This window comes from Somniosus microcephalus, chromosome 1 (genome assembly GCF_052327205.1).
Source record: "Somniosus microcephalus isolate GS21.2 chromosome 1, FLI_Smic_1.0, whole genome shotgun sequence".
NCBI lineage: Eukaryota > Metazoa > Chordata > Chondrichthyes > Squaliformes > Somniosidae > Somniosus > Somniosus microcephalus.
The window spans coordinates 313,849,649-313,872,685 of NC_140987.1; the positions used below are offsets into that span (position 1 = coordinate 313,849,649).

At 50.8% G+C, this 23,037-nt stretch overlaps 1 protein-coding gene across 1 annotated transcript in view; it reads right to left on the reverse strand.

Moving 5' to 3' along the window:
* The window catches only part of slc25a14 (solute carrier family 25 member 14), a 163,097-nt gene that overhangs the window by 82,497 nt on the left and 57,563 nt on the right, over positions 1–23,037 (reverse strand). Inside the window, 1 exon segment of the mRNA XM_085994069.1 lies at positions 9,133–9,240. Coding sequence (XP_085850195.1) covers positions 9,133–9,240 — 108 coding nt within the window.

Below are 23,037 nucleotides of genomic sequence, written 5' to 3' on the forward strand. Positions count from 1 at the left end.
CCATTGAATGTCATGGGGAGATGGTTAGAGTCTCGCTTGTTGGAGAAGGTCATTGCCTGGCACTTGTGTGGTGCGAATGTTATTTGCCACTTGTCAGCCCAAGTCTGAATGTTGTCCAGCTTCATCCCCTTACGCCCCCATCTGAATGAATTTCGAGCTCGGCACGATACTGAGCTCTTTTTCCGTCACCTTCATCTCCGTGCTCACTTCTTTGGCCAGGAGTCTTCCCACCGCATGGCTGACCCCTTCTCCCACTTTCTAAATTCTCGTTCTACTTGTACCCCTCCCTCTGGCCTCTTACCCTCTCTAGATCTTTCCATTGCAAACTGCCGCCGTGACATCGGCCGTCTCCATTTCTCTACTCCCCTCTCTCACTCCAACCTACCTCCCTCTGAACTTGCAGCACTCTGTTCTCTCCGATCCAACCCTAACAGTATCATTAAACCTGCTGATAAGGGTGGTGCTGTTATTGTTTGGCGACCCAACCTCTACCGTGTGGAAGCTGAACGCCAACTCTCCAACACCTCCTCCTACCTCCGCCTGGACCATGACCCCACTAGCAAACATCAAGCCATTGTTTCCAAGACTGTCACTGACCTCATCTCCTCTGGAGATCTTCCCTCCATGGCCGCCAACCACATAGTCCCCCAACCCTGCACAGTCCGCTTCTACCTCCTTCCCAAGATCCACAAACAGGACTGCCCTGGTAGACCCATCGTTTCAGCCTGTTCTTGCCCCACGGAACTTATCTCTTCCTATCACAACTCTATTTTTTCTCCCCTTGTCCAGTCTCTTCCCACCTACATTCGCGGCTCTTCCGGCGCCCTCTGTCACTTTAACAGTTTCCAGTTTCCTAGCCCCAACTGTCTCCTTTTCACTATGGACGTCCAATTGCTCTACACCTCCATTCCCCCACCAGGACGGCCTTAGGGCGCTCCGTTTCTTCCTTGAACAGAGGCCCAACCGGTCCCCATCCACCACCGCTCTCCTCCGCCTGGCTGAACTTGTTCTCACATTGAACAACTTCTCCTCTGACTCCACTCACTTCCTCCAAATTAAAGGTGTTGCTATGGGAGCCTGCATGGGCCCTAGCTATGCTTGCCTGTTCATGGGATATGTGGAACACTCTTTGTTCCAGTCCTACTCAGGTCCCCTCCCTCACCTCTTTTTCCAGTACATCGATGACTGTATCAGTGCAGTTTCCTGCTCTCGCCCTGAACTAGATAAGTTCATTCACTTTACTTCCAATTTCCACCCTTCCCTCACCTTCACATGGTCCATCTCCGACTCTTCCCTTCCCTTCCTTGACTTCTCCGTCTTCATTTCTGGCGATCGGCTTTGGACAAACATCCACTACAAGCCCACTGACTCCCACAGCTACCTGTACTACACTTCCTCCCACTCCGCTTCCTGTAAGGACTCTATTCCATTCTCCCAGTTTCTCCGTCTCCGCCGCGTCTGTTCTGACGATGCCACCTTCCATACCAGTGCTTCCGACGTGTCTTCCTTGTTCCTCAACCAAGGATTCCCCTCCACTGTGGTTGACATGGCCCTTGACCGTGTCTGTTCCATTTCCCGCACTTCTGCTCTCACAGCCCTTCCCATCCCTCCCAGAATCACAATAGGCTTCCCCTTGTCCTTACCTTTCACCCCACCAGCCTCCACATTCAACGGATCATCCTCCGCCATTTCCGCCACCTCCAACGCGATCCCACCACCAAACACATCTTCCCCTCACCTCCCCTTTCAGCATTCCAAAGGGACCACTCCCTCCGCGACACACTGGTCCACTCCTCAATCACCCCTAACAGCCCTTCTCCTTCACCTGGCACCTTCCCGTGCAAGCGCAGGAGATGCAACACATGCCCTTTTACCTCCTCCCTTCCCACTGTCCAGGGCCCCAAACACCCCTTCTAGGTGAACCAGCGATTTACTTGTACTTCTTGCAATTTAATATACTGTATTCGCTGCTCATGATGCGGCCTCCTCTACATTGGGGAGACCAAACGCAGATTGGGCGACCGCTTTGCGGAACACCTCCGTTCAGTCCGTAAGGGTGACCCCGAGCTTCCGGTCACCTGTCACTTTAATTAACCACTTCACTCCCACTCTGATCTCTCTGTCCTCAGCCTATTACATTATTCCAATGAAGCTCAATGTAAGCTCGAGGAACAGCACCTCATCTTTCGATTAGGCACTTTACAGCCTTCCGGACTCAATATCGAGTTCAACAATTTCAGATAATAATCCCTGCCCCCATTTTTCATGCTGTATGATTTTGCCATTCCCATTTGCAACATTTTCACAGTATGTTCTTTCAATTCCTTCCTCCCCTCCTAAACCACCCCCCCCCCGCCTCATCTCTGCACCTGCTTAATATGTTACATCTCCAGCTTTTTCCAGTTCTGATGAAGGGTCCCAGACCTGAAACGTTAACTCGGTTTCTCTCTCCACGGATGCTGCCTGGCCTGCTGAGTATTTCCAGCATTTTCTGTTGTTATTTCAGAGTCACAACTGGACATCGGCCATTGCATTTCACTAAACAGGAGAGACACAACTAGACACTGGCCATTGCATTTCACTAAACAGGAGCGGTACGAGGAGAGGCTAGAGAAACTGGTGCTAACAAAGAAGGTTAGGAGATGTTATAGAGATGCTCAGATCATGAGCGATTTCGGCAAGAGGGGTTAGGATAAATATTATTTTCTTTTTTTTTTATACAGTGGGTTGTTAGGGATTGGAATGCCAAACCACAAACAGTAATGGAAACAGTATCCGTAAGAGCTTTTAAAAAGGAAATGGATAAATATTTGAAAAGTAACAATTTTAAAAAGTATGGATCAAGTGCAGGGGAATGAGACTAAGTGCACAGGAATGGTCAGGGAATTGGCACATGTGATGGGCCAAATGGTCTCCTGTGCTGTAAAACTCTCTGATTCTATGTACAGTAGTGGGATAGGAAGCCTGAGAGCTTCGGGATTGGCCTAATGATCGGAGATGATCATTTCCAGTCCTGTATGGTCCTACGTTCCTAAGGACATTGGGAGATATAGGAATGTCGTGGTTTGGTTTAAATAAACTTAGTCATAGGATAAACCATGATGGCCTGGAGATTGCTTCATTGCCTTAGTGAATGAGATTTTCCTGATATTGGCCAGTTTTATTGTGTTTTCTTCTCATAGAAATCCTACAAACCTACAGCATGGAAGGAGGCCATTCGGCCCGTCGTGCATGTGCTGGCTCTTTGAAAGAGCAGTCGTGCCGAGTCCCACATCCCCACTTTTTGTCCGTAATCCTGCAAGTTCCTCATCCTCAAGCACCCGTCCAACTCCCTGTTAAAATTATTGATGGAATCCACCACCTTTTCAGGTCGAGCGTTCCTGATCCCCAGAACTCAGTGAAAAAAATTCTCATCTCCCCTCTAGATCTTTAGCCAATGATTTTGAATCTATGACCTCTGCACAGCGGCTGGACCTGGGGGAGAGCAGCGACCGGTGGCAGTTAAAAGCGGTGGCAGCAGCGAGGCCCGACCACAGCGGCTGGACCTGGGGGAGAGCAGCGACCGGCGGCAGTTAAAAGCGGCGGCAGCAGCGAGGCCCGACCACAGCGGCTGGACCTGGGGGAGAGCAGCGACCGGCGGCAGCAGCGAGGCCTGACCACAGCGGCTGGACCTGGGGGAGAGCAGCGACCGGTGGCAGTTAAAAGCGGCGGCAGCAGCGAGGCATACCAACTCAGCAGCGGGGAGAGGGGTAAAAAGTAATCAGAGTGTGACATCACCAAGGAGCAGGTAAGTGATTGGTTGGTGAGTATTTCTCTATTTTTTAAACTTTAACTCTGTGGTTTATAGTTGCTACAGTCTTTCTGGTGTAGCGGGGACTGTTGGTAAACCATACAAGCGCCCTAGTGTATATCTTTAATTGGTGGTATTGAATTCATTTAAATTAATTAAAGGGTAAGTCATGTCAGGACAGCCCAGCCCCGTGTTATGCTCCTCTTGCTCTATGTGGGAATTCAGGGACGCTGCCTGTGTCCCTGACGACCATGTGTGCCAGAAATGTATCCAGCTGCAGCTACTAGTAGACCGCATTGCGGCGCTGGAGCTGCGGATGGATGAGTTTTGGAGCATTCACGATGCTGAGAGGGTCGTGAGTAGCACGTTTAGTGAATTGGTCACACCGCAGGTAAGGGCTGCACAGGCAGAAGGGAAATGGGTGACCATCAGGCGGAGCAGTAGAAGCAGGCAGGTAGTGCAGGGGACCCCTGTGGCCATCCCTCTCTCAAACAGGTATACCGATTTGGATACTGTTGAGGGGGATGACTTACCAGAGGAAGGCAGCAGCAGCCAACTTCCTGGCACCAGGGGTGCTTCTGCTGCTCAGGAAGGGAGGAAAAAGAGTGGGAGAGCAATAGTGGTAGGGGATTCTATCGTAAGGGGAACAGATAGGCGTTTCTGTGGCCGTAGACGTGACTCCAGGATGGTTTGTTGCCTCCAGGATGGTTTGTTGCCTCCCTGGTGCCAGGGTCAAGGATGTCACTGAACAGCTGCAGGACATTCTGAAGGGGGAGGGTGAACAGTCAGAAGTCGTGGTTCACATTGGGACCAATGACAAGGGTAGGAAGAGAGATGCAGTCCTGCAGCAAGAATTTAGGGAGCTAGGTAGCAGATTAAAGAGCAGGACCTCAAAGGTTGTAATCTCTGGATTACTCCCGGTGCCACGTGCTAGTGAGTATAGGAATAGGAGGATAGAGCAGATGAATGCGTGGCTAAAGAGTTGGTGCAGGAGGGAGGGCTTTAGTTTCCTGGATCACTGGGCCTGCTTCTGGGGAAGGTGGGACTTGTACAAGTCGGACGGGTTGCACCTGAACCAGAACGGGACAAATATCCTTGCGGGGAGGTTTGCTAGCACTGTTCGGGGGGGTATAAACTAACTTGGCAGGGGGATGGGATACAGAGTGGAGCTATAATAGGGGGTGATGTACAGCCAAATATAGAGGAAAAAATAAGTCAGACTGGAAGGCAGAGCAAATATGTAACGGCACAAGGGAGTAGGGCAAGGCTAAATGGCATTTATTTTAATGCAAGGAGTCTTACGAATAAGGTGGATGAACTGAAGTTGTTGATGAACACATGGGAGTATGATATTGTTGCTATCACGGAGACATGGTTGAGGGAGGGGCAAGACTGGCAGCTCAATATTCCGGGGTATAGATTCTTCAGGCGAGACAGAGGGGGGGTGTCGCAATATTAATTAAGGAGACAATTACTGCTGTAAGGAGGGATGATATATTAACAGGTTCCTCTAATGAGGCCATATGGGTTGAACTTAAAAACAAAAGTAAGAAATCACACCTTAAAAACAAAAAGGGGGCTAGCACTTTGCTGGGAGTGTACTATAGGCCCCCAAACAGCCAGGGGGAGATAGAGGAACAGATATGTAGGCAAATCTCAGAAGTGCGCAAATAATAGGGTAATTATAGTGGGGGATTTCAACTTCCCCAATATTAACTGGGATAGTCAGAGTGTGAAAGGCTTAGAGGGTGCAGAATTCTTAAAGTGCATCCAGGAGAGCTTTTTGAGCCAGCATGTAGAAAGTCCTACAAGAGAGGGGGCGGTACTGGACCTAATTCTAGGGAATGTGGCTGGGCAAGTGGTAGAAGTGTTAGTAGGTGAGCACTTTGGTGACAGTGACCATAATTCGGTGAGATTTAAGGTAGCCATGGAAAAGGACAAGGATGGACCGGAAATAAAGGGGGAAGGCCGATTTTAATATGATAAGGCAGGATCTGGCCGATGTGGACTGGGATCAGCTACTTGAAGGAAAATCCACATCGGAGCAATGGGAGTCTTTCAGAAAGGAAATCGAGAGAGTACAATGGCAACATGTTCCCGTAAAGGTCAAGGGTGGGATCAACAAGCCCAGGGAACCTTGGATGTCAAGGGATATACGAGAATGGATTAGGAAAAAAAGGGGGGCTTTTGGCAGATACAAAGGACTAAAGACAGGGGAAGCCCTAGAGGAGTATAAAAAGTGCAGGGGGATACTTAAAAAAGAAATTAGAAGAGCGAGGAGGGGCCATGAAATAACACTGGCGAGCAAAATAAAGGAAAATCCTAAGGTGTTTTATATAAGTATATTAAGGGCAAGAGGATAACTAGGGAAAGAGTAGGGCCCATTAGGGACCAAAGTGGCAAGCTGTGTGTAGAGCCAGAGGATGTAGGTGGGGTTTTAAATGAATTTTTTGCATCTGTGTTCACTATGGAGAAGGACGATGTGGACATAGAAATCAGGCAGGGGGACTGTGATATACTTGAACATATTAGCATCGAGAGGGAGGAGGTACTAGCGGTTTTAGCAGGCTTAAAAGTGGATAAATCCCCAGGCCCGGACGAGATGTATCCCAGGCTGCTATGTAAGGCAAAGGAGAAGATTGCAGGGGTTCTGACACAAATTTTCAGAACCTCTCTGGCCACAGGGGATGTGCCAGAGGACTGGAGAACAGCTAACGTAGTACCATTATTCAAGAAGGGTAGTAGGGATAAACCAGGGAATTACAGGCCAGTGAGCCTAACATCAGTGGTAGGGAAATTATTGGAAAAAATTCTGAGGGACAGAATTAGTCTCCACTTGGAGAGGCAAGGATTAATTAGCGATAGCCAGCATGGCTTTGTCAAGGGAAGATCATGTCTGACCAATTTGATTGAATTTTGAGAGGGGGTGACTAGGTGTGTGGATGAGGGTAGTGCAGTGGATGTGGTTTACATGGATTTCTGTAAGGCTTTTGATAAAGTCCCGCATAGGAGACTGGTCAGGAAGGTAAGAGCCCATGGGATCCAGGGTGCCATGGCACATTGGATCCAAAACTGGCTTAGTGGCAGAAGGTGATGGTGGAAGGTTGTTTTTGTGACTGGAAGCCTGTGTCCAGTGGGGTACCGCAGGGATCGGTGCTGGGTTCCTTGCTGTTTGTGGTCTACATTAATGATTTGGATATGATTGTAAAAGGTATGATCAGTAAGTTCGCAGATGACACGAAAATTGGTGGGGTGGTAAATAGCGAGGAGGGAAGCCTCAGGCTACAGGACGATATAGATGGGTTGGTCAGATGGGCGGAACAGTGGCAAATGGAATTTAACCCTGAAAAGTGTGAGGTGATGCATTTTGGGAGGACTAACAAGGCAAGGGAATACACAATGAATGGTAAGACCCTAGGAAAGACAGGATCAGAGGGACCTTGGTGTGCATGTACATAGATCCCTGAAGGCAGCAGAACAGGTGGATAAGGTGGTTAAAAAGGCATATGGGATACTTGCCTTCATTAGCCGAGGCATTGAATATAAGAGCAGGGAAGTTATGATGGAGCTGTACAAAACGCTGGTAAGGCCACAGCTGGAGTACTGTGTGCAGTTCTGGTCGCCACACTATAGGAAGGATGTGATTGCTTTGGAGAGGGTGCAGAGGAGATTCACCAGGATGTTACCTGGGCTGGAGCACTTCAGCTATGAAGAAAGACTGGACAGGCTGGGGTTGTTTTCCTTGGAGCAGAGAAGGCTGAGGGGGGACCTGATTGAGGTATACAAAAATATGAGGGGCATAGATAGGGTAGATAGAAAGGAACTTTTCCCCTTAGTAGAGGGGTCAATAACAAGGGGGCATAGATTCAAGGTAAGGGGCAGGAGGTTTAGAGGGGATTTGAGGAAAAACTTTTTCACCCAGAGGGTGTTTGGAATCTGGAACTCACTGCCTGAAAGGGTGGTAGAGGCAGGAACCCTCACAACATTCAAGAAGCATTTGGATGCCTTTTTAACCACATTATCTACCTGTCCTGCTGCCTTCAGGGATCTATGTCCATGCACACCAAGGTCCTCCCTAGGATCCTACCATTCATTGTGTATTCCCTTGCCTTGTTAGTCCTCCCAAAATGCATCACCTCACACTTTTCAGGGTTAAATCCCATTTGCCACTGTTCTGCCCATCTGACCAACCCGTCTATATCGTCCTGTAGCCTGAGGCTTCCCTCCTCGCTATTTACCACTCCACCAATTTTCGTGTCATCTGCGAACTTACTGATCATAGATTGGGAGACGGGGAACTGCAACGAGACCTGGATGTCCTTGTGCACCAGTCGCTGAAGGTAAGCATGCAGGTACAGCATGCAGTTAAGGCGGCAAATGGTATGTTGGCCTTCATAGCGAGAGGGCTCGAGTACAAGAACAAGGATGTCTTGCTGCAGTTGTACAGGGCCTTGGTGAGACCACACCTTGAGTACTGTGTGCAGTTTTGGTCGCCTTAGCGGAGGAAGGATGTTCTTGCCATGGAGGGAGTGCAGTGAAGATTCACCAGACTGATACCTGGGATGGCAGGAATGGCGTATGAGGAGAGATTGGGTCGATTGGGCTTATACTCGCTGGAGTTTAGAAGAATGAGAGGGGATCTCATTGAAACTTATAAAATTCTAACAGGACTAGACAGACTAGATGCAGGAAGGATGTTCCCGATGGCCGGGGAGTCCAGAACCAGGGGTCACAGTCTAAGGATAAGGGGTAAGCCATTTAGGACTGAGATGAGGAGGAATTTCTTCACCCAGAGAGTGGTGAACCTGTGGAATTCTCTACCACAGAAGGCAGTTGAGGCGAATTCATTAAATATATTCAAGAAGGAGTTAGGTATATTTCTTAAGGCTAAAGGGATTGACGTAATAAAACTCACTACGCACTTGGTTTGAGTATAAAGCAAGGCTTTAATCAACTTGTTTCAGAACATGGAAGTCTAGTTGTACTTCACTAGTTCCTTGTCTTACAAAATGTCCCTTACAAGCTGGGCCCACGCCCAAGTATTTATACTCCTTGGACGGCACCACCAGCTGGCCGTCCAGCGTTATTTCACGAGTAGTTTCTTGATGAATGATGAGATTTATAACAGGGATCAAGGGATATGAGGAGAAGGCAGGGACAGGGTACTGAGTTTGGATGATCAGCCATGATCTCATTGAATGGCGGAGTAGGCTCGAGGGGCCGAATGGCCTACTCCTGCTCCTATCTTCTATGTTTCTATGTTTCCTTCGACCCACGGGCTCCTCAACTCGTGCAGTGAGCTGGGCTTCCCACAGGCATATGTTAAAAGGAGTGTACTGTACTTCCGAGAGTTATTCACCATACCTTCAGAACATCTGTAGGGTTGGCAATCGAGGACGAAACTACTCCAGCAAGAATCCCACACAGCACATTTACATAGAGCGTTTCATCTGTAAATTGAAAAGAATTTGCGTGAGTGGAAAGCCAGGCCAAGGGCACAGCTGGCAGAAGTAACGTTAGCAATTAACAAATTAAGGGTACATGTATGAAAAGGCACAACAGAAATAAAAATCCTTGAACAACGTCAAACCAAATACAACGCTGAACTTCACTTTGTTTTTGAGGAGTGGACAATGTTGGTACGGCCACATTTATTGGCCAACTCAACTGAGGGCATTAAGTGTTACCATGTAATATGGGACTGGAGTCACATGTAGGCCACACCAGGTAAGGACAGCAGGTTCCTTTCCTTAAGGAGATCAGTGAACCAGTTGGGGTTTTACAACAATTCAGCAGCTTTCATTAGAGTTAACAGACACAATAAAGCACAATATTAGAAAATTGAAGAGATGCAGTGTTACCGGGGACTGAGCTCCAGACGGAGCCTCCCGGGGACTGAGCTCCAGACGGAGCCTCCCGGGGACGGAGCTCCAGACGGAGCCTCCCGGGGACTGAGCTCCAGACGGAGCCTCCCGGGGACTGAGCTCCAGACGGAGCCTCCCGGGGACTGAGCTCCAGACGGAGCCTCGCGGGGACGGAGCTCCATACGGAGCCTCCCGGGGACTGAGCTCCAGACGGAGCCTCCCGGGGACTGAGCTCCAGACGGAGCCTCCCGGGGACTGAGCTCCAGACGGAGCCTCCCGGGGACTGAGCTCCAGACGGAGCCTCCCGGGGACTGAGCTCCAGACGGAGCCTCCCGGGGACTGAGCTCCAGACGGAGCCTCCCGGGGACTGAGCTCCAGACGGAGCCTCCCGGGGACTGAGCTCCAGACGGAGCCTCCCGGGGACGGAGCTCCATACGGAGCCTCCCGGGGACTGAGCTCCAGACGGAGCCTCCCGGGGACTGAGCTCCAGACGGAGCCTCCCGGGGACTGAGCTCCAGATGGAGCCTCCCGGGGACGGAGCTCCATACGGAGCCTCCCGGGGACTGAGCTCCAGACGGAGCCTCCCGGGGACTGAGCTCCAGACGGAGCCTCCCGGGGACTGAGCTCCAGACGGAGCCTCCCGGGGACTGAGCTCCAGACGGAGCCTCCCGGGGACTGAGCTCCAGACGGAGCCTCCCGGGGACTGAGCTCCAGACGGAGCCTCCCGGGGACTGAGCTCCAGACGGAGCCTCCCGGGGACTGAGCTCCAGACGGAGCCTCCCGGGGACTGAGCTCCAGACGGAGCCTCCCGGGGACTGAGCTCCAGACGGAGCCTCCCGGGGACGGAGCTCCAGACGGAGCCTCCCGGGGACTGAGCTCCAGACGGAGCCTCCCGGGGACTGAGCTCCAGACGGAGCCTCCCGGGGACTGAGCTCCAGACGGAGCCTCCCGGGGACTGAGCTCCAGACGGAGCCTCCCGGGGACTGAGCTCCAGACGGAGCCTCCCGGGGACTGAGCTCCAGACGGAGCCTCCCGGGGACTGAGCTCCAGAAATTTGCTCAAATACCAATTTCATTTCTTTCCCCACTCTCATTCCTGAGCACACTCACTGGGCCAAGTGTTCTTACACTCTCATTACTGAGGTGTAAGTACACTCACTGGGCCAAGTGTTCTTACACTCTCATTACTGAGCACACTCACTGGGTCAAGTCATAGAATCATAGAAAGTTACAGCACGGAAGGAGACCATTTCGGTCCATCATGTCTGCGCCAGCTAACAAAGAGCTATCTAGCCTAATCCCACTTCCCAGCTCTTGGTCCGTAGCCCTGCAGGTTACTGCATCCCACTTTACACTCTCAATCCTGATCACACTCACTGGGCCAAGTATTCTTACACACTCATTTCTGATCACTCACTGGGCCAAGTATTCTTACCCTCTCATTCCTGATCACACTCACTGGGCCAAGTGTTCTTACAATCTCATTTCTGAGAATCATAGAAAGTTACAGCACGGAAGGAGGCCATTTCGGCCCACCGTGTCCGCGCCGGCTAACAAAGAGCTATCTAGCCTAGTCCCACTTCCCAGCTCTTGGTCTGCAGCCCCGCAGGTTACCACATCCCAAATGCACATCCAAGTACTTTTTAAATGTGGTTAGGGTTCCTGCCTCTACCACCCTTTCAGGCAGTGAGTTCCAGACCCCCACAACGCTCTGGGTGAAGAAATTTCCCCTCAAATCCCCTCTAAACCTTCCCCCAATTACTTTAAATCTGTGCCCCCAGGTTTTTGACCCCTCTGCTAAGGGAAATATGTCCTTTCTATCCACTTTATCTATGTCCCTTCATAATTTTATACACCTCAATAAGGTCACCCCTCAGCCTCCGCTGTTCCAAGGAAAACAGACCCAGCCTATCCAGTCTTTCCTCATAGCTAAGATTCTCTACTCCCCGCAACATCCTTGTAAATCTCCTCTGTACCCTCTCCAGTGCAATCACATCTTTCATGTAATGTGGTGACCAGAACTGCATGCAGTATTCTAGCTGAGGCCTAACTAGTGTTTTATACAGTTGAAGCATAACCCCCCTGCTCTTGTTTTCTATGCCACGGCTAATAAAGGCAAGCATTCCGTATACCTTCTTAACCACCTTATCTACCTGGCCTGCTACCTGGGTCAAGTGCTCTCCCACACTCATTCCTGTTCACTCTCACTGGGCCAAGTATTCTTACACACTCATTCCTGATCACACTTACTGGGCCAAGTGTTCTTACACTCTCATTCCTGATCACACTCACTGGGCCAAGTGTTCTTACACTCTCATTCCTGATCACACTTACTGGGCCAAGTGTTCTTACACTCTCATTCCTGATCACACTTACTGGGCCAAGTGTTCTTACACTCTTATTCCTGATCACACTCACTGGGCCAAGTGTTCTTACACTCTCATTCCTGATCACATTTACTGGGCCAAGTGTTCTTACACTCTTATTCCTGATCACACTCACTGGGTCAAGTTTTCTTACACTCTCATTCCTGATCACACTCACTGGGTGAAGTCATAGAGTCATACAGCAAAGAAAAAGGCTCTTCGGCCCATCGTGTCTGCGCCGGCCATCAAGCCCTATCTATTCTAATCCCATTTTCCAGCACTTGGTCCATAGCCTTGCATGTTATGGCATTTCAAGTGCTCATCTAAATGCTTCTTGAATGTTGTGAGGGTTCCTGCCTCTACCACCCTTTCAAGCAGTGAGTTTCAGGTTCCAACCACCCTCTGGATGAAAAAGTTTTTCCTCAAATCCCCTCTAAAGCTCCTGCCTCTTACCTTGAAACTATGTTCCCCGGTTATTGACCCCTCTACTAAGGGAAAAAGTTCCTTTCTATCTACCCTATCTATGCCCCTCATAATTTTGTACACCTCAATCAGGTCCCCCCTCAGCCTTCTCTGCTCTAAGGAAAACAACACCAGCCTGTCCAGTCTCTCTTCATAGTTGAAACGCTCCAGCCCAGGTAACGTCCTGGGGAATCTCCTCTGCACCCTCTCCAATGCAATCACATCCTTCCTATAGTGTGGCGACCAGAACTGCACACAGTATTCCAGCTGTGGCCTAACTAGCGTTTTGTACAGCTCCATCATAACCTCCCTGCTCTTATATTCTATGCCTCGGCTAATGAAGGCATGTATCCCTTGTGCCTTCTTAACCACCTTATCTACCTGTCCTGCTGCCTTCAGGGATCTATGTACATGCACACCAAGGTCCCTCTGTCCTTCCTAGGGTCCTACCATTCATTATGTATTCCCTTACCAGTCCTCCCAAAATGCATCACCTCACACTTTTCAGGGTTAAATTCCATTTGCCACTGTTCTGCCCATCTGACCAACCCGTCTATATTGTCCTGTAGCCTGAGGCTTCCCTCCTCGCTATTTACCACTCCACCAATTTTCGTGTCATCTGCGAACTTACTGATCATTCATATCTAAATCATTAATGTACACTACAAACAGCACGTGACCCAGCACCGATTCCTGCAGTATACCACTGGACACAGGCTTCCAGTCACAAAAACAACCTTCCACCATCACCCTCTGCCTCCTGCCACTAAGCCAATTTTGGACCCAATGTGCCAAATTGCCCTGGATCCCATGGGCTCTTACCTTCTTGACCAGTCTCCCATGCGGGACTTTGTCAAAAGCCTAACTGAAGTGCGAGTCATCAAAGAGTGCTCTGAGTTTGGGTAAGTGTGAGAGTTCTTTAATTGTTATTTCTCTTTAAATCATTCTTGATAAGATTACTAAAGCAGTTTAAGTAAAGGGGAAAAGTTAAATATTTGGGATTCTGTTGGTTTAAGAAGAGTAAAACAAGGTTACACTGCAGTAGGAATAAATTGGCACAGCAGGCAGTGGAAACCAGTTTTCTAACCAATCAGCAGGGGTGACTCATTTGGCTGTAAACAAACAAACAGTATAAAAAGACCAGTCCTAGTGCGAGCAAGCACTGAGTGCGAGTCATCAAAGAGTGCTCTGAGTTTGGGTAAGTGTGAGAGAGGGTAAGTGGGGTGTTAGGTGCTCTTTTCAAACTTTAACTCTGTGGGTTGTAGTTAATAAGGCCTTTCTGGTGCAGAGTGACTGTTGGTAAACCATTTAACTGGTGTAACTAGAGGGATTGATTTAATTTAAATCCAATTAATTAAAGGGGATACTAGCATCTAAAATCGGGCAGAGGGTGTCCATAACTAACAATAAAAAATGTAATTAATTACATAGAATGGAGCAGGTGATGTGTTACTGTTGCGAGATGTGGGAGCCGGTGAACCCCATTGAGGCTCGCGGTGATTACGTCTGTGACAAGTGTCTACTGCTACAGGAACTCCAGCTCCGTGTTGATGAGCTGGAGTCTGAGCTTCAGACACTGCGACACATCAGGGAGGGGAGAAGTACCTGGACTCTGTGTATCAGGAGGTGGTCACACCTATTAAGTTAATTAATTCAGATGTAGCCCATGGTCAGGGACAGGACGGTGTTACTACGAGTGAGGCAGGTACGGGGATCCAGAAGGTAGAGCTGGAGGAGCCGCAGCCCTTGTTCTTGTCCAACAGGTTCGAGGTTCTTACTCCCTGTGGGGACAGGAGCAGGGACTGCAGGGAGGATGAGCAACCTGGCCACAGCACCGTGGAACGGGGGCCATTCAAGAGGGGGGAGTAAATAGAAATGTTGTAGTGGTAGCGGATAGTATTATTAGGGGGATAGATAGAGTTCTCTGCAGCCGAGATCGAGAGTCCCGAAGGCTGTGTTGCCTACCCGGTGCCAGGGTTAAGGACATCTCCTCTGGGCTGGAAAGAAACTTGCAGTGGGAGGGGGTGGATCCAGTTGTCGTGGTCCATGTTGGTACAAATGATGTAGATAGGACTAGGAAGCCGGTTCTGTTAAAGGAGTATGAGCAGCTAGGGGTCAAATTAAAAAACAGAACCTCAAGGGTAATAATCTCTGGATTATTACCTGAGCCACGAGCGAATTTGGCTAGGACAAATAAAATTAGAGAGTTAAATGCGTGGCTCAAAGACTGGTGTGGGAGAAATGGGTTTTGCTTCTTGGGACACTGGCACCAGTACTGGGGCAGGGGGGAGCTGTTCCGTTGGGACGGGCTTCACTTGGCCAGTGCTGGGACTAGAGTCCTGGCGGATCATATAACTAGGGGTGTAGAGAGGGCTTTAAACTAACTAGTGGGGGGGAGGTTCCTAGAGAGCAAATAATAAAAATGACAACAGAGAAGGTCATAGACTTAGGTAGCAGTGGGGAAATTAGGAAGGGGCAGAAGGTATGGAGTAAAAGGTAAAGTAATAAAAAGGGCAAAAGCAGGAACTAAGTGTCACAAAACATATTTGAAAGTTCTCTATCTGAATGCACGTAGCATTCGTAACAAAATAGACGAGTTAATGGCACAAATAACTACATATGGGTATGATCTTGTGGCCATTACAGAAACATGGCTGCAGGGTGACAATGCCTGGGAATTAAACATACCAGGTTATTTAACGATCAGAAAGGACAGGCAGGAAGGAAGGGGAGGTGGGGTGGCTATGTTAATAAAGGAAGGAATCACTGTAATACAGAGAAATGATACTGGGTCAAAAGATCAGGATGATGAAACAGTTTGGGTGGAGGTAAGGAATAACAAGGGGAAAAAAACACCAGTGGGCGTAGTCTATAGGCCTCCGAACAGTTGCAACTCTGTTGGACGGAGTATCAATCAGGAAATAGTTGAGGCTTGTAATAAGGGAACATCTATAATTATGGGGGATTTTAACTATCATATTAATTGGACAAATCAAATTGGGCAGGGCTGCCTTGAGGACGAGTTCATTGAGTGTATTAGGGATGGGTTTCTTGAGCAGCATGTAACTGAACCGACCAGGGGGCAAGCAACCTTAGATCTGGTCCTGTGTAACGAGACAGGATGAATTAAAAATGTCCTAGTAAAGGATCCCCTGGGAATGAGTGACCATAACATGGTTGAATTCCATATTCAATGAGAGGGTGAGAAGGTTGGATCTCAAACAAGCGTGCTAAGCTTGAATAAAGGAGACTAGGACACTCACTGGGCCCAGTGTTCTCTCACTCTCATCCCCGAGTACACTCACTGGGCCAAGTGTTCGCACACTCTCATTCCCGAGTACACTCACTGGGCCCAGTGATCTCTCACTCTCATTCCCGAGTACACTCCCTGGGCCCAGTGTTCTCGCACTCTCATTCCCGAGTACACTCACTGGGCCCAGTGTTCTCACACTCTTATTTCCGAGTACACTCACTGGGCCCAGTGTTCTCGCACTCTCATTCCCGAGTACACTCACTGGGCCCAGTGTCCTCACACTCTCATTCCCGAGTATACTCACTGGGCCCAGTGTTCTCACACTCTTATTCCCGAGTACACTCACTGGGCCCAGTATTCTCACACTCTTATTCCCGAATACACTCACTGGGCCCAGTGTTCTCTCACTCTTATTCCCAAGTACACTCACTGGGCCCAGTGTCCTCACACTCTCATTCCCGAGTACACTCACTCGGCCCAGTGTTCTCACACTCTCATTCCCGAGTACACCCACTGGGCCCAGTGTTCTCACACTCTCATTCCCGAGTACTCACTGGACCCAGTGTGTTCTCTCTCTCATTCCCGAGTACACTCACTGGGCCCAGTGTCCTCACACTATCATTCCCGAGTACACTCACTGGGCCAAGTGTTCTCTCACACTCATTCCCGAGTACACTCACTGGGCCCAGTGTTCTCTCACTCTCATCCCCGAGTACACTCACTGCGCCCAGTGTTCTCTCATTCTCATTCCCGAGTACACTCACTGGGCCCAGTGTTCTCACTCTCATTCCCGAGTACACACATTGGGCCCAGTGTTCTCGCACTCTCATTTCCGAGTACACTCCCTGGGCCCAGTGTTCTCAAACTCTCATTCCCGAGAACACTCACTGGGCCCAGTGTTCTCACACTCTCATTCCCGAGAACACTCACAGGGCCCAGTGTTCTCACACTCTCATTCCCGAGTACACTCACTGGGCCCAGTGTGTTCTCACTCTTATTCCCGAGTACGCTCACTGGGCCCAGTGTTCACACACTATCATCCCCGAGTACACTCACTGGGCCCAGCGTTCTCACACTATCATCCCCGAGTACACTCACTGGGCCCAGTGTTCTCACACTATCATCCCCGAATACACTCACTGGGCTCAGTGTTCTCAAAGTCTCATTCCCGAGAACACTCACTGAGCCCAGTGTTCTCTCATTCTCATCCCCGAGTACACTCACTGGGCCCAGTGTTCTCACACTCTTATTCCCGAGTACACTCACTGGGCCCAGTGTTCTCGCACTCTCATTCCCGAGTACACTCACTGGGCCCAGTGTTCTCACACTCTCATTTCCGAGTACACTCACTGCGCCCAGTGTTCTCTCACTCTTATTCCCGAGAACACTCACTGGGCCCAATGTTCCATCACTCTCATTCCCGAGTACACTCACTGGGCCCAGTGTCCTCACACTCTCATTCCCGAGTACACTCACTGGGCCCAGTGTCCTCACACTCTCTTTCCCGAGTACACTCACTGGGCCCAGTGTTCTCACACTCTCATTCCCGAGTACACTCACTGGGCCCAGTGTTCTCTCACTCTCATCCCCGATTACACTCACTAGGCGCAGTGTTCTCACACTCTCATTCCCGAGTACACTCACTGGGCCCAGTGTGTTCTCACTCTTATTCCCGAGTACACTCACTGGGCCCAGTGTTCACACCCTGTCATCCCCGGGTACACTCACTGGGCCCAGCGTTCTCACACTATCATCCCCGAATACACGCACTGGGCCCAGTGTTCTCTCACTCTCATTCCCGAGAACACTCACTGGGCCCAGTGTTCTCACACTATCATCCCCGAATACACTCACTGGGCCCAGTGTTCTCTCAGTCTCATTCCCGAGAACACTCACTGAGCCCAGTGTTCTCTCATTCTCCTCCCCGAGTACACTCACTGGGCCCAGTGTTCTCACACTATCATCCCCGAGTACACTCACTGGGCTAAGTGTTCTCTCACTCTCATTCCTGAGTGCACTCACACTCTCATTCCCGAGTACACTCACTGGGCCCAGTGTATTCTCACTCATAATCCCGAGTACACTCACCGGGCCCAGTGTTCACACACTATCATCCCCGAGTACACTCACTGGGCCCAGCGTTCTCACACTATCATCCCCGAGTACACTAACTGGGCCCAGTGTTCTCTCACGCTCAATCCCGAGAACACTCACTGGGCCCAGTGCTCTCACACTATCATCCCCGAATACACTCACTGGGCCCAGTGTTCTCTCACTATCATCCCCGAATATACTCACTGGGCCCAGTGCTCTCTCACTCTCATTCCCGAGTACACTCACTGGGCCCAGTGCTCTCACACGATCATCCCCGAATATACTCACTGGGCCCAGTGTTCTCTCACTCTCATTCCTGAGTACACTCACTGGGCCTAGTGTTCTCACACTCTCATTCCCGAGTACACTCACTGGGCCCAGTGTTCTCACACTCTCATTCCCGAGTACACTCATTGGGCCCAGTGTTCTCACACTCTCATTCCCGAGTACACTCACTGGGTCCAGTGTTCTCTCACTCTTATTCCCAAGTACACTCACTGGGCCCAGTGTCCTCACACTCTCATTCCCGAGTACACTCACTGGGCCCAGTGTTCTCACACTCTCATGTGTTCTCACACTCTCATTGCCGAGAACACTCACTGGGCCCAGTGTTCTCACACTCTTATTCCCGAGTACACTCACTGGGCCCAGCGTTCTCACACCATCATCCCCGAGAACACTCACTGGGCCCAGTGCTCTCACACTATCATCCCCGAATACACTCACTGGGCCCAGTGTTCTCTCACTCTCATTCCCGAGAACACTCACTGGGCCCAGTGTTCTCACACTTTCATTCCCGAGTACACTCACTGGCCCCAGTGTTCTCACACTCTCATTCCCGAGTACACTCACTGGGCCCAGTGTTCTCTCAGTCTCATTCCCGAGTACACTCACTGGGCCCAGTGTTCTCACACTCTCATTCCCGAGTACACTCACTGGTCCAAGTGTTCTCACACTCTCATTCCCGAGTACACTCACTGGGCCTAGTGTTCTCACACTCTCATTCCCGAGTACACTCACTGGGCCCAGTGCTGTCACACTCTCATCCCCGAGTACACTCACTGGGCCCAGTGTTCTCTGACTCTCATTCCCGAGTACACTCAATGGGCCCAGGGTTCTCACACTCTCTTTCCCGAGTACACTCACTGGGCCCAGTGTTCTCACACTCTCATTCCCGAATACACTCACTGGGCCCAGTGTTCTCACACACTCATTCCCGAGTACACTCACTGGACCCAGTGTTCTTACACTCTCATTCCCGAGTACACGCACTGGGCCCAGTGTTCTCTCATTCTCTTCCCCGAGTACACTCACTGGGCCTAGTGTTCTCACACTCCCATTCCCAAGTACACTCACTGGGCCCAGTGTTCTCACACTCTCATTCCCGAGTACACTCATTGGGCCCAGTGTTCTCACACTCTTAATCCCGAGTACACTCAGTGGGCCCAGTGTTCTCACACTCTTAATCCCGAGTACACTCAGTGGGCCCAGTGTTCTCACACTCTCATTCCCGAGTACACTCACTGGACCCAGTGTTCTCTCACTCTCATTCCCGAGTACACTCACTGGGCCCAGTGTTCTCTCACTCTTATTCCCAAGTACACTCACTGGGCCCAGTGTCCTCACACTCTCATTCCCGAGTACACTCACTGGGCCCAGTGTCCTCACACTCTCATTCCCGAGTACTCACTGGGCCCAGTGTTCTCACACTCTCATTCCCGAGAACACTCACTGGGCCCAGTGTGCTCTCACTCTCATCCCCGATTACACTCACTCGGCCCAGTGTTCTCACACTCTCATTCCCGAGTACTCACTGGACCCGGTGTTCTCTCACTCTCATTCCCGAGTACACTCACTGGGCCCAGTGTCCTCACACTATCATTCCCGAGTGCACTCAAAGGGCCAAGTGTTCTCTCACACTCATTCCCGAGTACACTCACTGGGCCCAGTGTTCTCTCACTCTCATCCCCGAGTACACTCACTGCGCCCAGTGTTCTCTCATTCTCATTCCCGAGTACACTCACTGGGCCCAGTGTTCTCACACTCTCATTCCCGAGTACACACATTGGGCCCAGTGTTCTCGCACTCTCATTTCCGAGTACACTCCCTGGGCCCAGTGTTCTCACACTCTCATTCCCGAGAACACTCACTGGGCCCAGTGTTCTCACACTCTCATTCCCGAGTACACTCACTGGGCCCAGTGTGTTCTCACTCTTATTCCCGAGTACGCTCACTGGGCCCAGTGTTCACACACTATCATCCCCGAGTACACTGACTGGGCCCAGCGTTCTCACACTATCATCCCCGAGTACACTCACTGGGCCCAGTGTTCTCACACTATCATCCCCGAATACACTCACTGGGCCCAGTGTTCTCAAAGTCTCATTCCCGAGAACACTCACTGAGCCCAGTGTTCTCTCATTCTCATCCCCGAGTACACTCACTGGGCCCAGTGTTCTCACACTCTTATTCCCGAGTACACTCACTGGGCCCAGTGTTCTCGCACTCTCATTCCCGAGTACACTCACTGGGCCCAGTGTTCTCACACTCTCATTTCCGAGTACACTCACTGCGCCCAGTGTTCTCTCACTCTTATTCCCGAGAACACTCACTGGGCCCAATGTTCCATCACTCTCATTCCCGAGTACACTCACTGGGCCCAGTGTCCTCACACTCTCATTCCCGAGTACACTCACTGGGCCCAGTGTCCTCACACTCTCTTTCCCGAGTACACTCACTGGGCCCAGTGTTCTCACTCTCTCATTCCCGAGAACACTCACTGGGCCCAGTGTTCTCTCACTCTCATCCCCGATTACACTCACTGGGCCCAGTGTTCTCACACTCTCATTCCCGAGTACACTCACTGGGCCCAGTGTGTTCTCACTCTTATTCCCGAGTACACTCACTGGGCCCAGTGTTCACACCCTGTCATCCCCGAGTACACTCACTGGGCCCAGCGTTCTCACACTATCATCCCCGAATACACGCACTGGGCCCAGTGTTCTCTCACTCTCATTCCCGAGTACACTCACTGGGCCCAGTGTTCAGCCACTATCATCCCCGAATACACTCACTGGGCCCAGTGTTCTCTCAGTCTCATTCCCGAGAACACTCACTGAGCCCAGTGTTCTCACACTATCATCCCCGAGTACACTCACTGGGCTAAGTGTTCTCTCACTCTCATTCCTGAGTGCACTCACTGGGCCCAGTGTTCTCACACTCTCATTCCCGAGTACACTCACTGGGCCCAGTGCTCTCTCACTCTCATTCCCGAGTACACTCACTGGGCCCAGTGCTCTCACACGATCATCCCCGAATACACTCACTGGGCCCAGTGTTCTCTCACTATCATCCCCGAATATACTCACTGGGCCCAGTGCTCTCTCACTCTCATTCCCGAGTACACTCACTGGGCCCAGTGCTCTCACACGATCATCCCCGAATATACTCACTGGGCCCAGTGTTCTCTCACTCTCATTCCCGAGTACACTCACTGGGCCTAGTGTTCTCACACTCTCATTCCCGAGTACACTCACTGGGCCCAGTGTTCTCACACTCTCATTCCCGAGTACACTCATTGGGCCCAGTGTTCTCACACTCTCATTCCCGAGTACACTCACTGGGTCCAGTGTTCTCTCACTCTTATTCCCAAGTACACTCACTGGGCCCAGTGTCCTCACACTCTCATTGCCGAGAACACTCACTGGGCCCAGTGTTCTCACACCATCATCCCCGAGAACACTCACTGGGCCCAGTGCTCTCACACTATCATCCCCGAATACACTCACTGGGCCCAGTGTTCTCTCACTCTCATTCCCGAGAACACTCACTGGGCCCAGTGTTCTCACACTTTCATTCCCGAGTACACTCACTGGCCCCAGTGTTCTCACACTCTCATTCCCGAGTACACTCACTGGGCCCAGTGTTCTCTCAGTCTCATTCCCGAGTACACTCACTGGGCCCAGTGTTCTCACACTCTCATTCCCGAGTACACTCACTGGTCCAAGTGTTCTCACACTCTCATTCCCGAGTACACTCACTGGGCCTAGTGTTCTCACACTCATTCCCGAGTACACTCACTGGGCCCAGTGTTCTCTCACTCTCATCCCCGAGTACACTCACTGCGCCCAGTGTTCTCTCATTCTCATTCCCGAGTACACTCACTGGGCCCAGTGTTCTCACACTCTCATTCCCGAGTACACACATTGGGCCCAGTGTTCTCGCACTCTCATTTCCGAGTACACTCCCTGGGCCCAGTGTTCTCACACTCTCATTCCCGAGAACACTCACTGGGCCCAGTGTTCTCACACTCTCATTCCCGAGTACACTCACTGGGCCCAGTGTGTTCTCACTCTTATTCCCGAGTACGCTCACTGGGCCCAGTGTTCACACACTATCATCCCCGAGTACACTGACTGGGCCCAGCGTTCTCACACTATCATCCCCGAGTACACTCACTGGGCCCAGTGTTCTCACACTATCATCCCCGAATACACTCACTGGGCCCAGTGTTCTCAAAGTCTCATTCCCGAGAACACTCACTGAGCCCAGTGTTCTCTCATTCTCATCCCCGAGTACACTCACTGGGCCCAGTGTTCTCACACTCTTATTCCCGAGTACACTCACTGGGCCCAGTGTTCTCGCACTCTCATTCCCGAGTACACTCACTGGGCCCAGTGTTCTCACACTCTCATTTCCGAGTACACTCACTGCGCCCAGTGTTCTCTCACTCTTATTCCCGAGAACACTCACTGGGCCCAATGTTCCATCACTCTCATTCCCGAGTACACTCACTGGGCCCAGTGTCCTCACACTCTCATTCCCGAGTACACTCACTGGGCCCAGTGTCCTCACACTCTCTTTCCCGAGTACACTCACTGGGCCCAGTGTTCTCACTCTCTCATTCCCGAGAACACTCACTGGGCCCAGTGTTCTCTCACTCTCATCCCCGATTACACTCACTGGGCCCAGTGTTCTCACACTCTCATTCCCGAGTACACTCACTGGGCCCAGTGTGTTCTCACTCTTATTCCCGAGTACACTCACTGGGCCCAGTGTTCACACCCTGTCATCCCCGAGTACACTCACTGGGCCCAGCGTTCTCACACTATCATCCCCGAATACACGCACTGGGCCCAGTGTTCTCTCACTCTCATTCCCGAGTACACTCACTGGGCCCAGTGTTCAGCCACTATCATCCCCGAATACA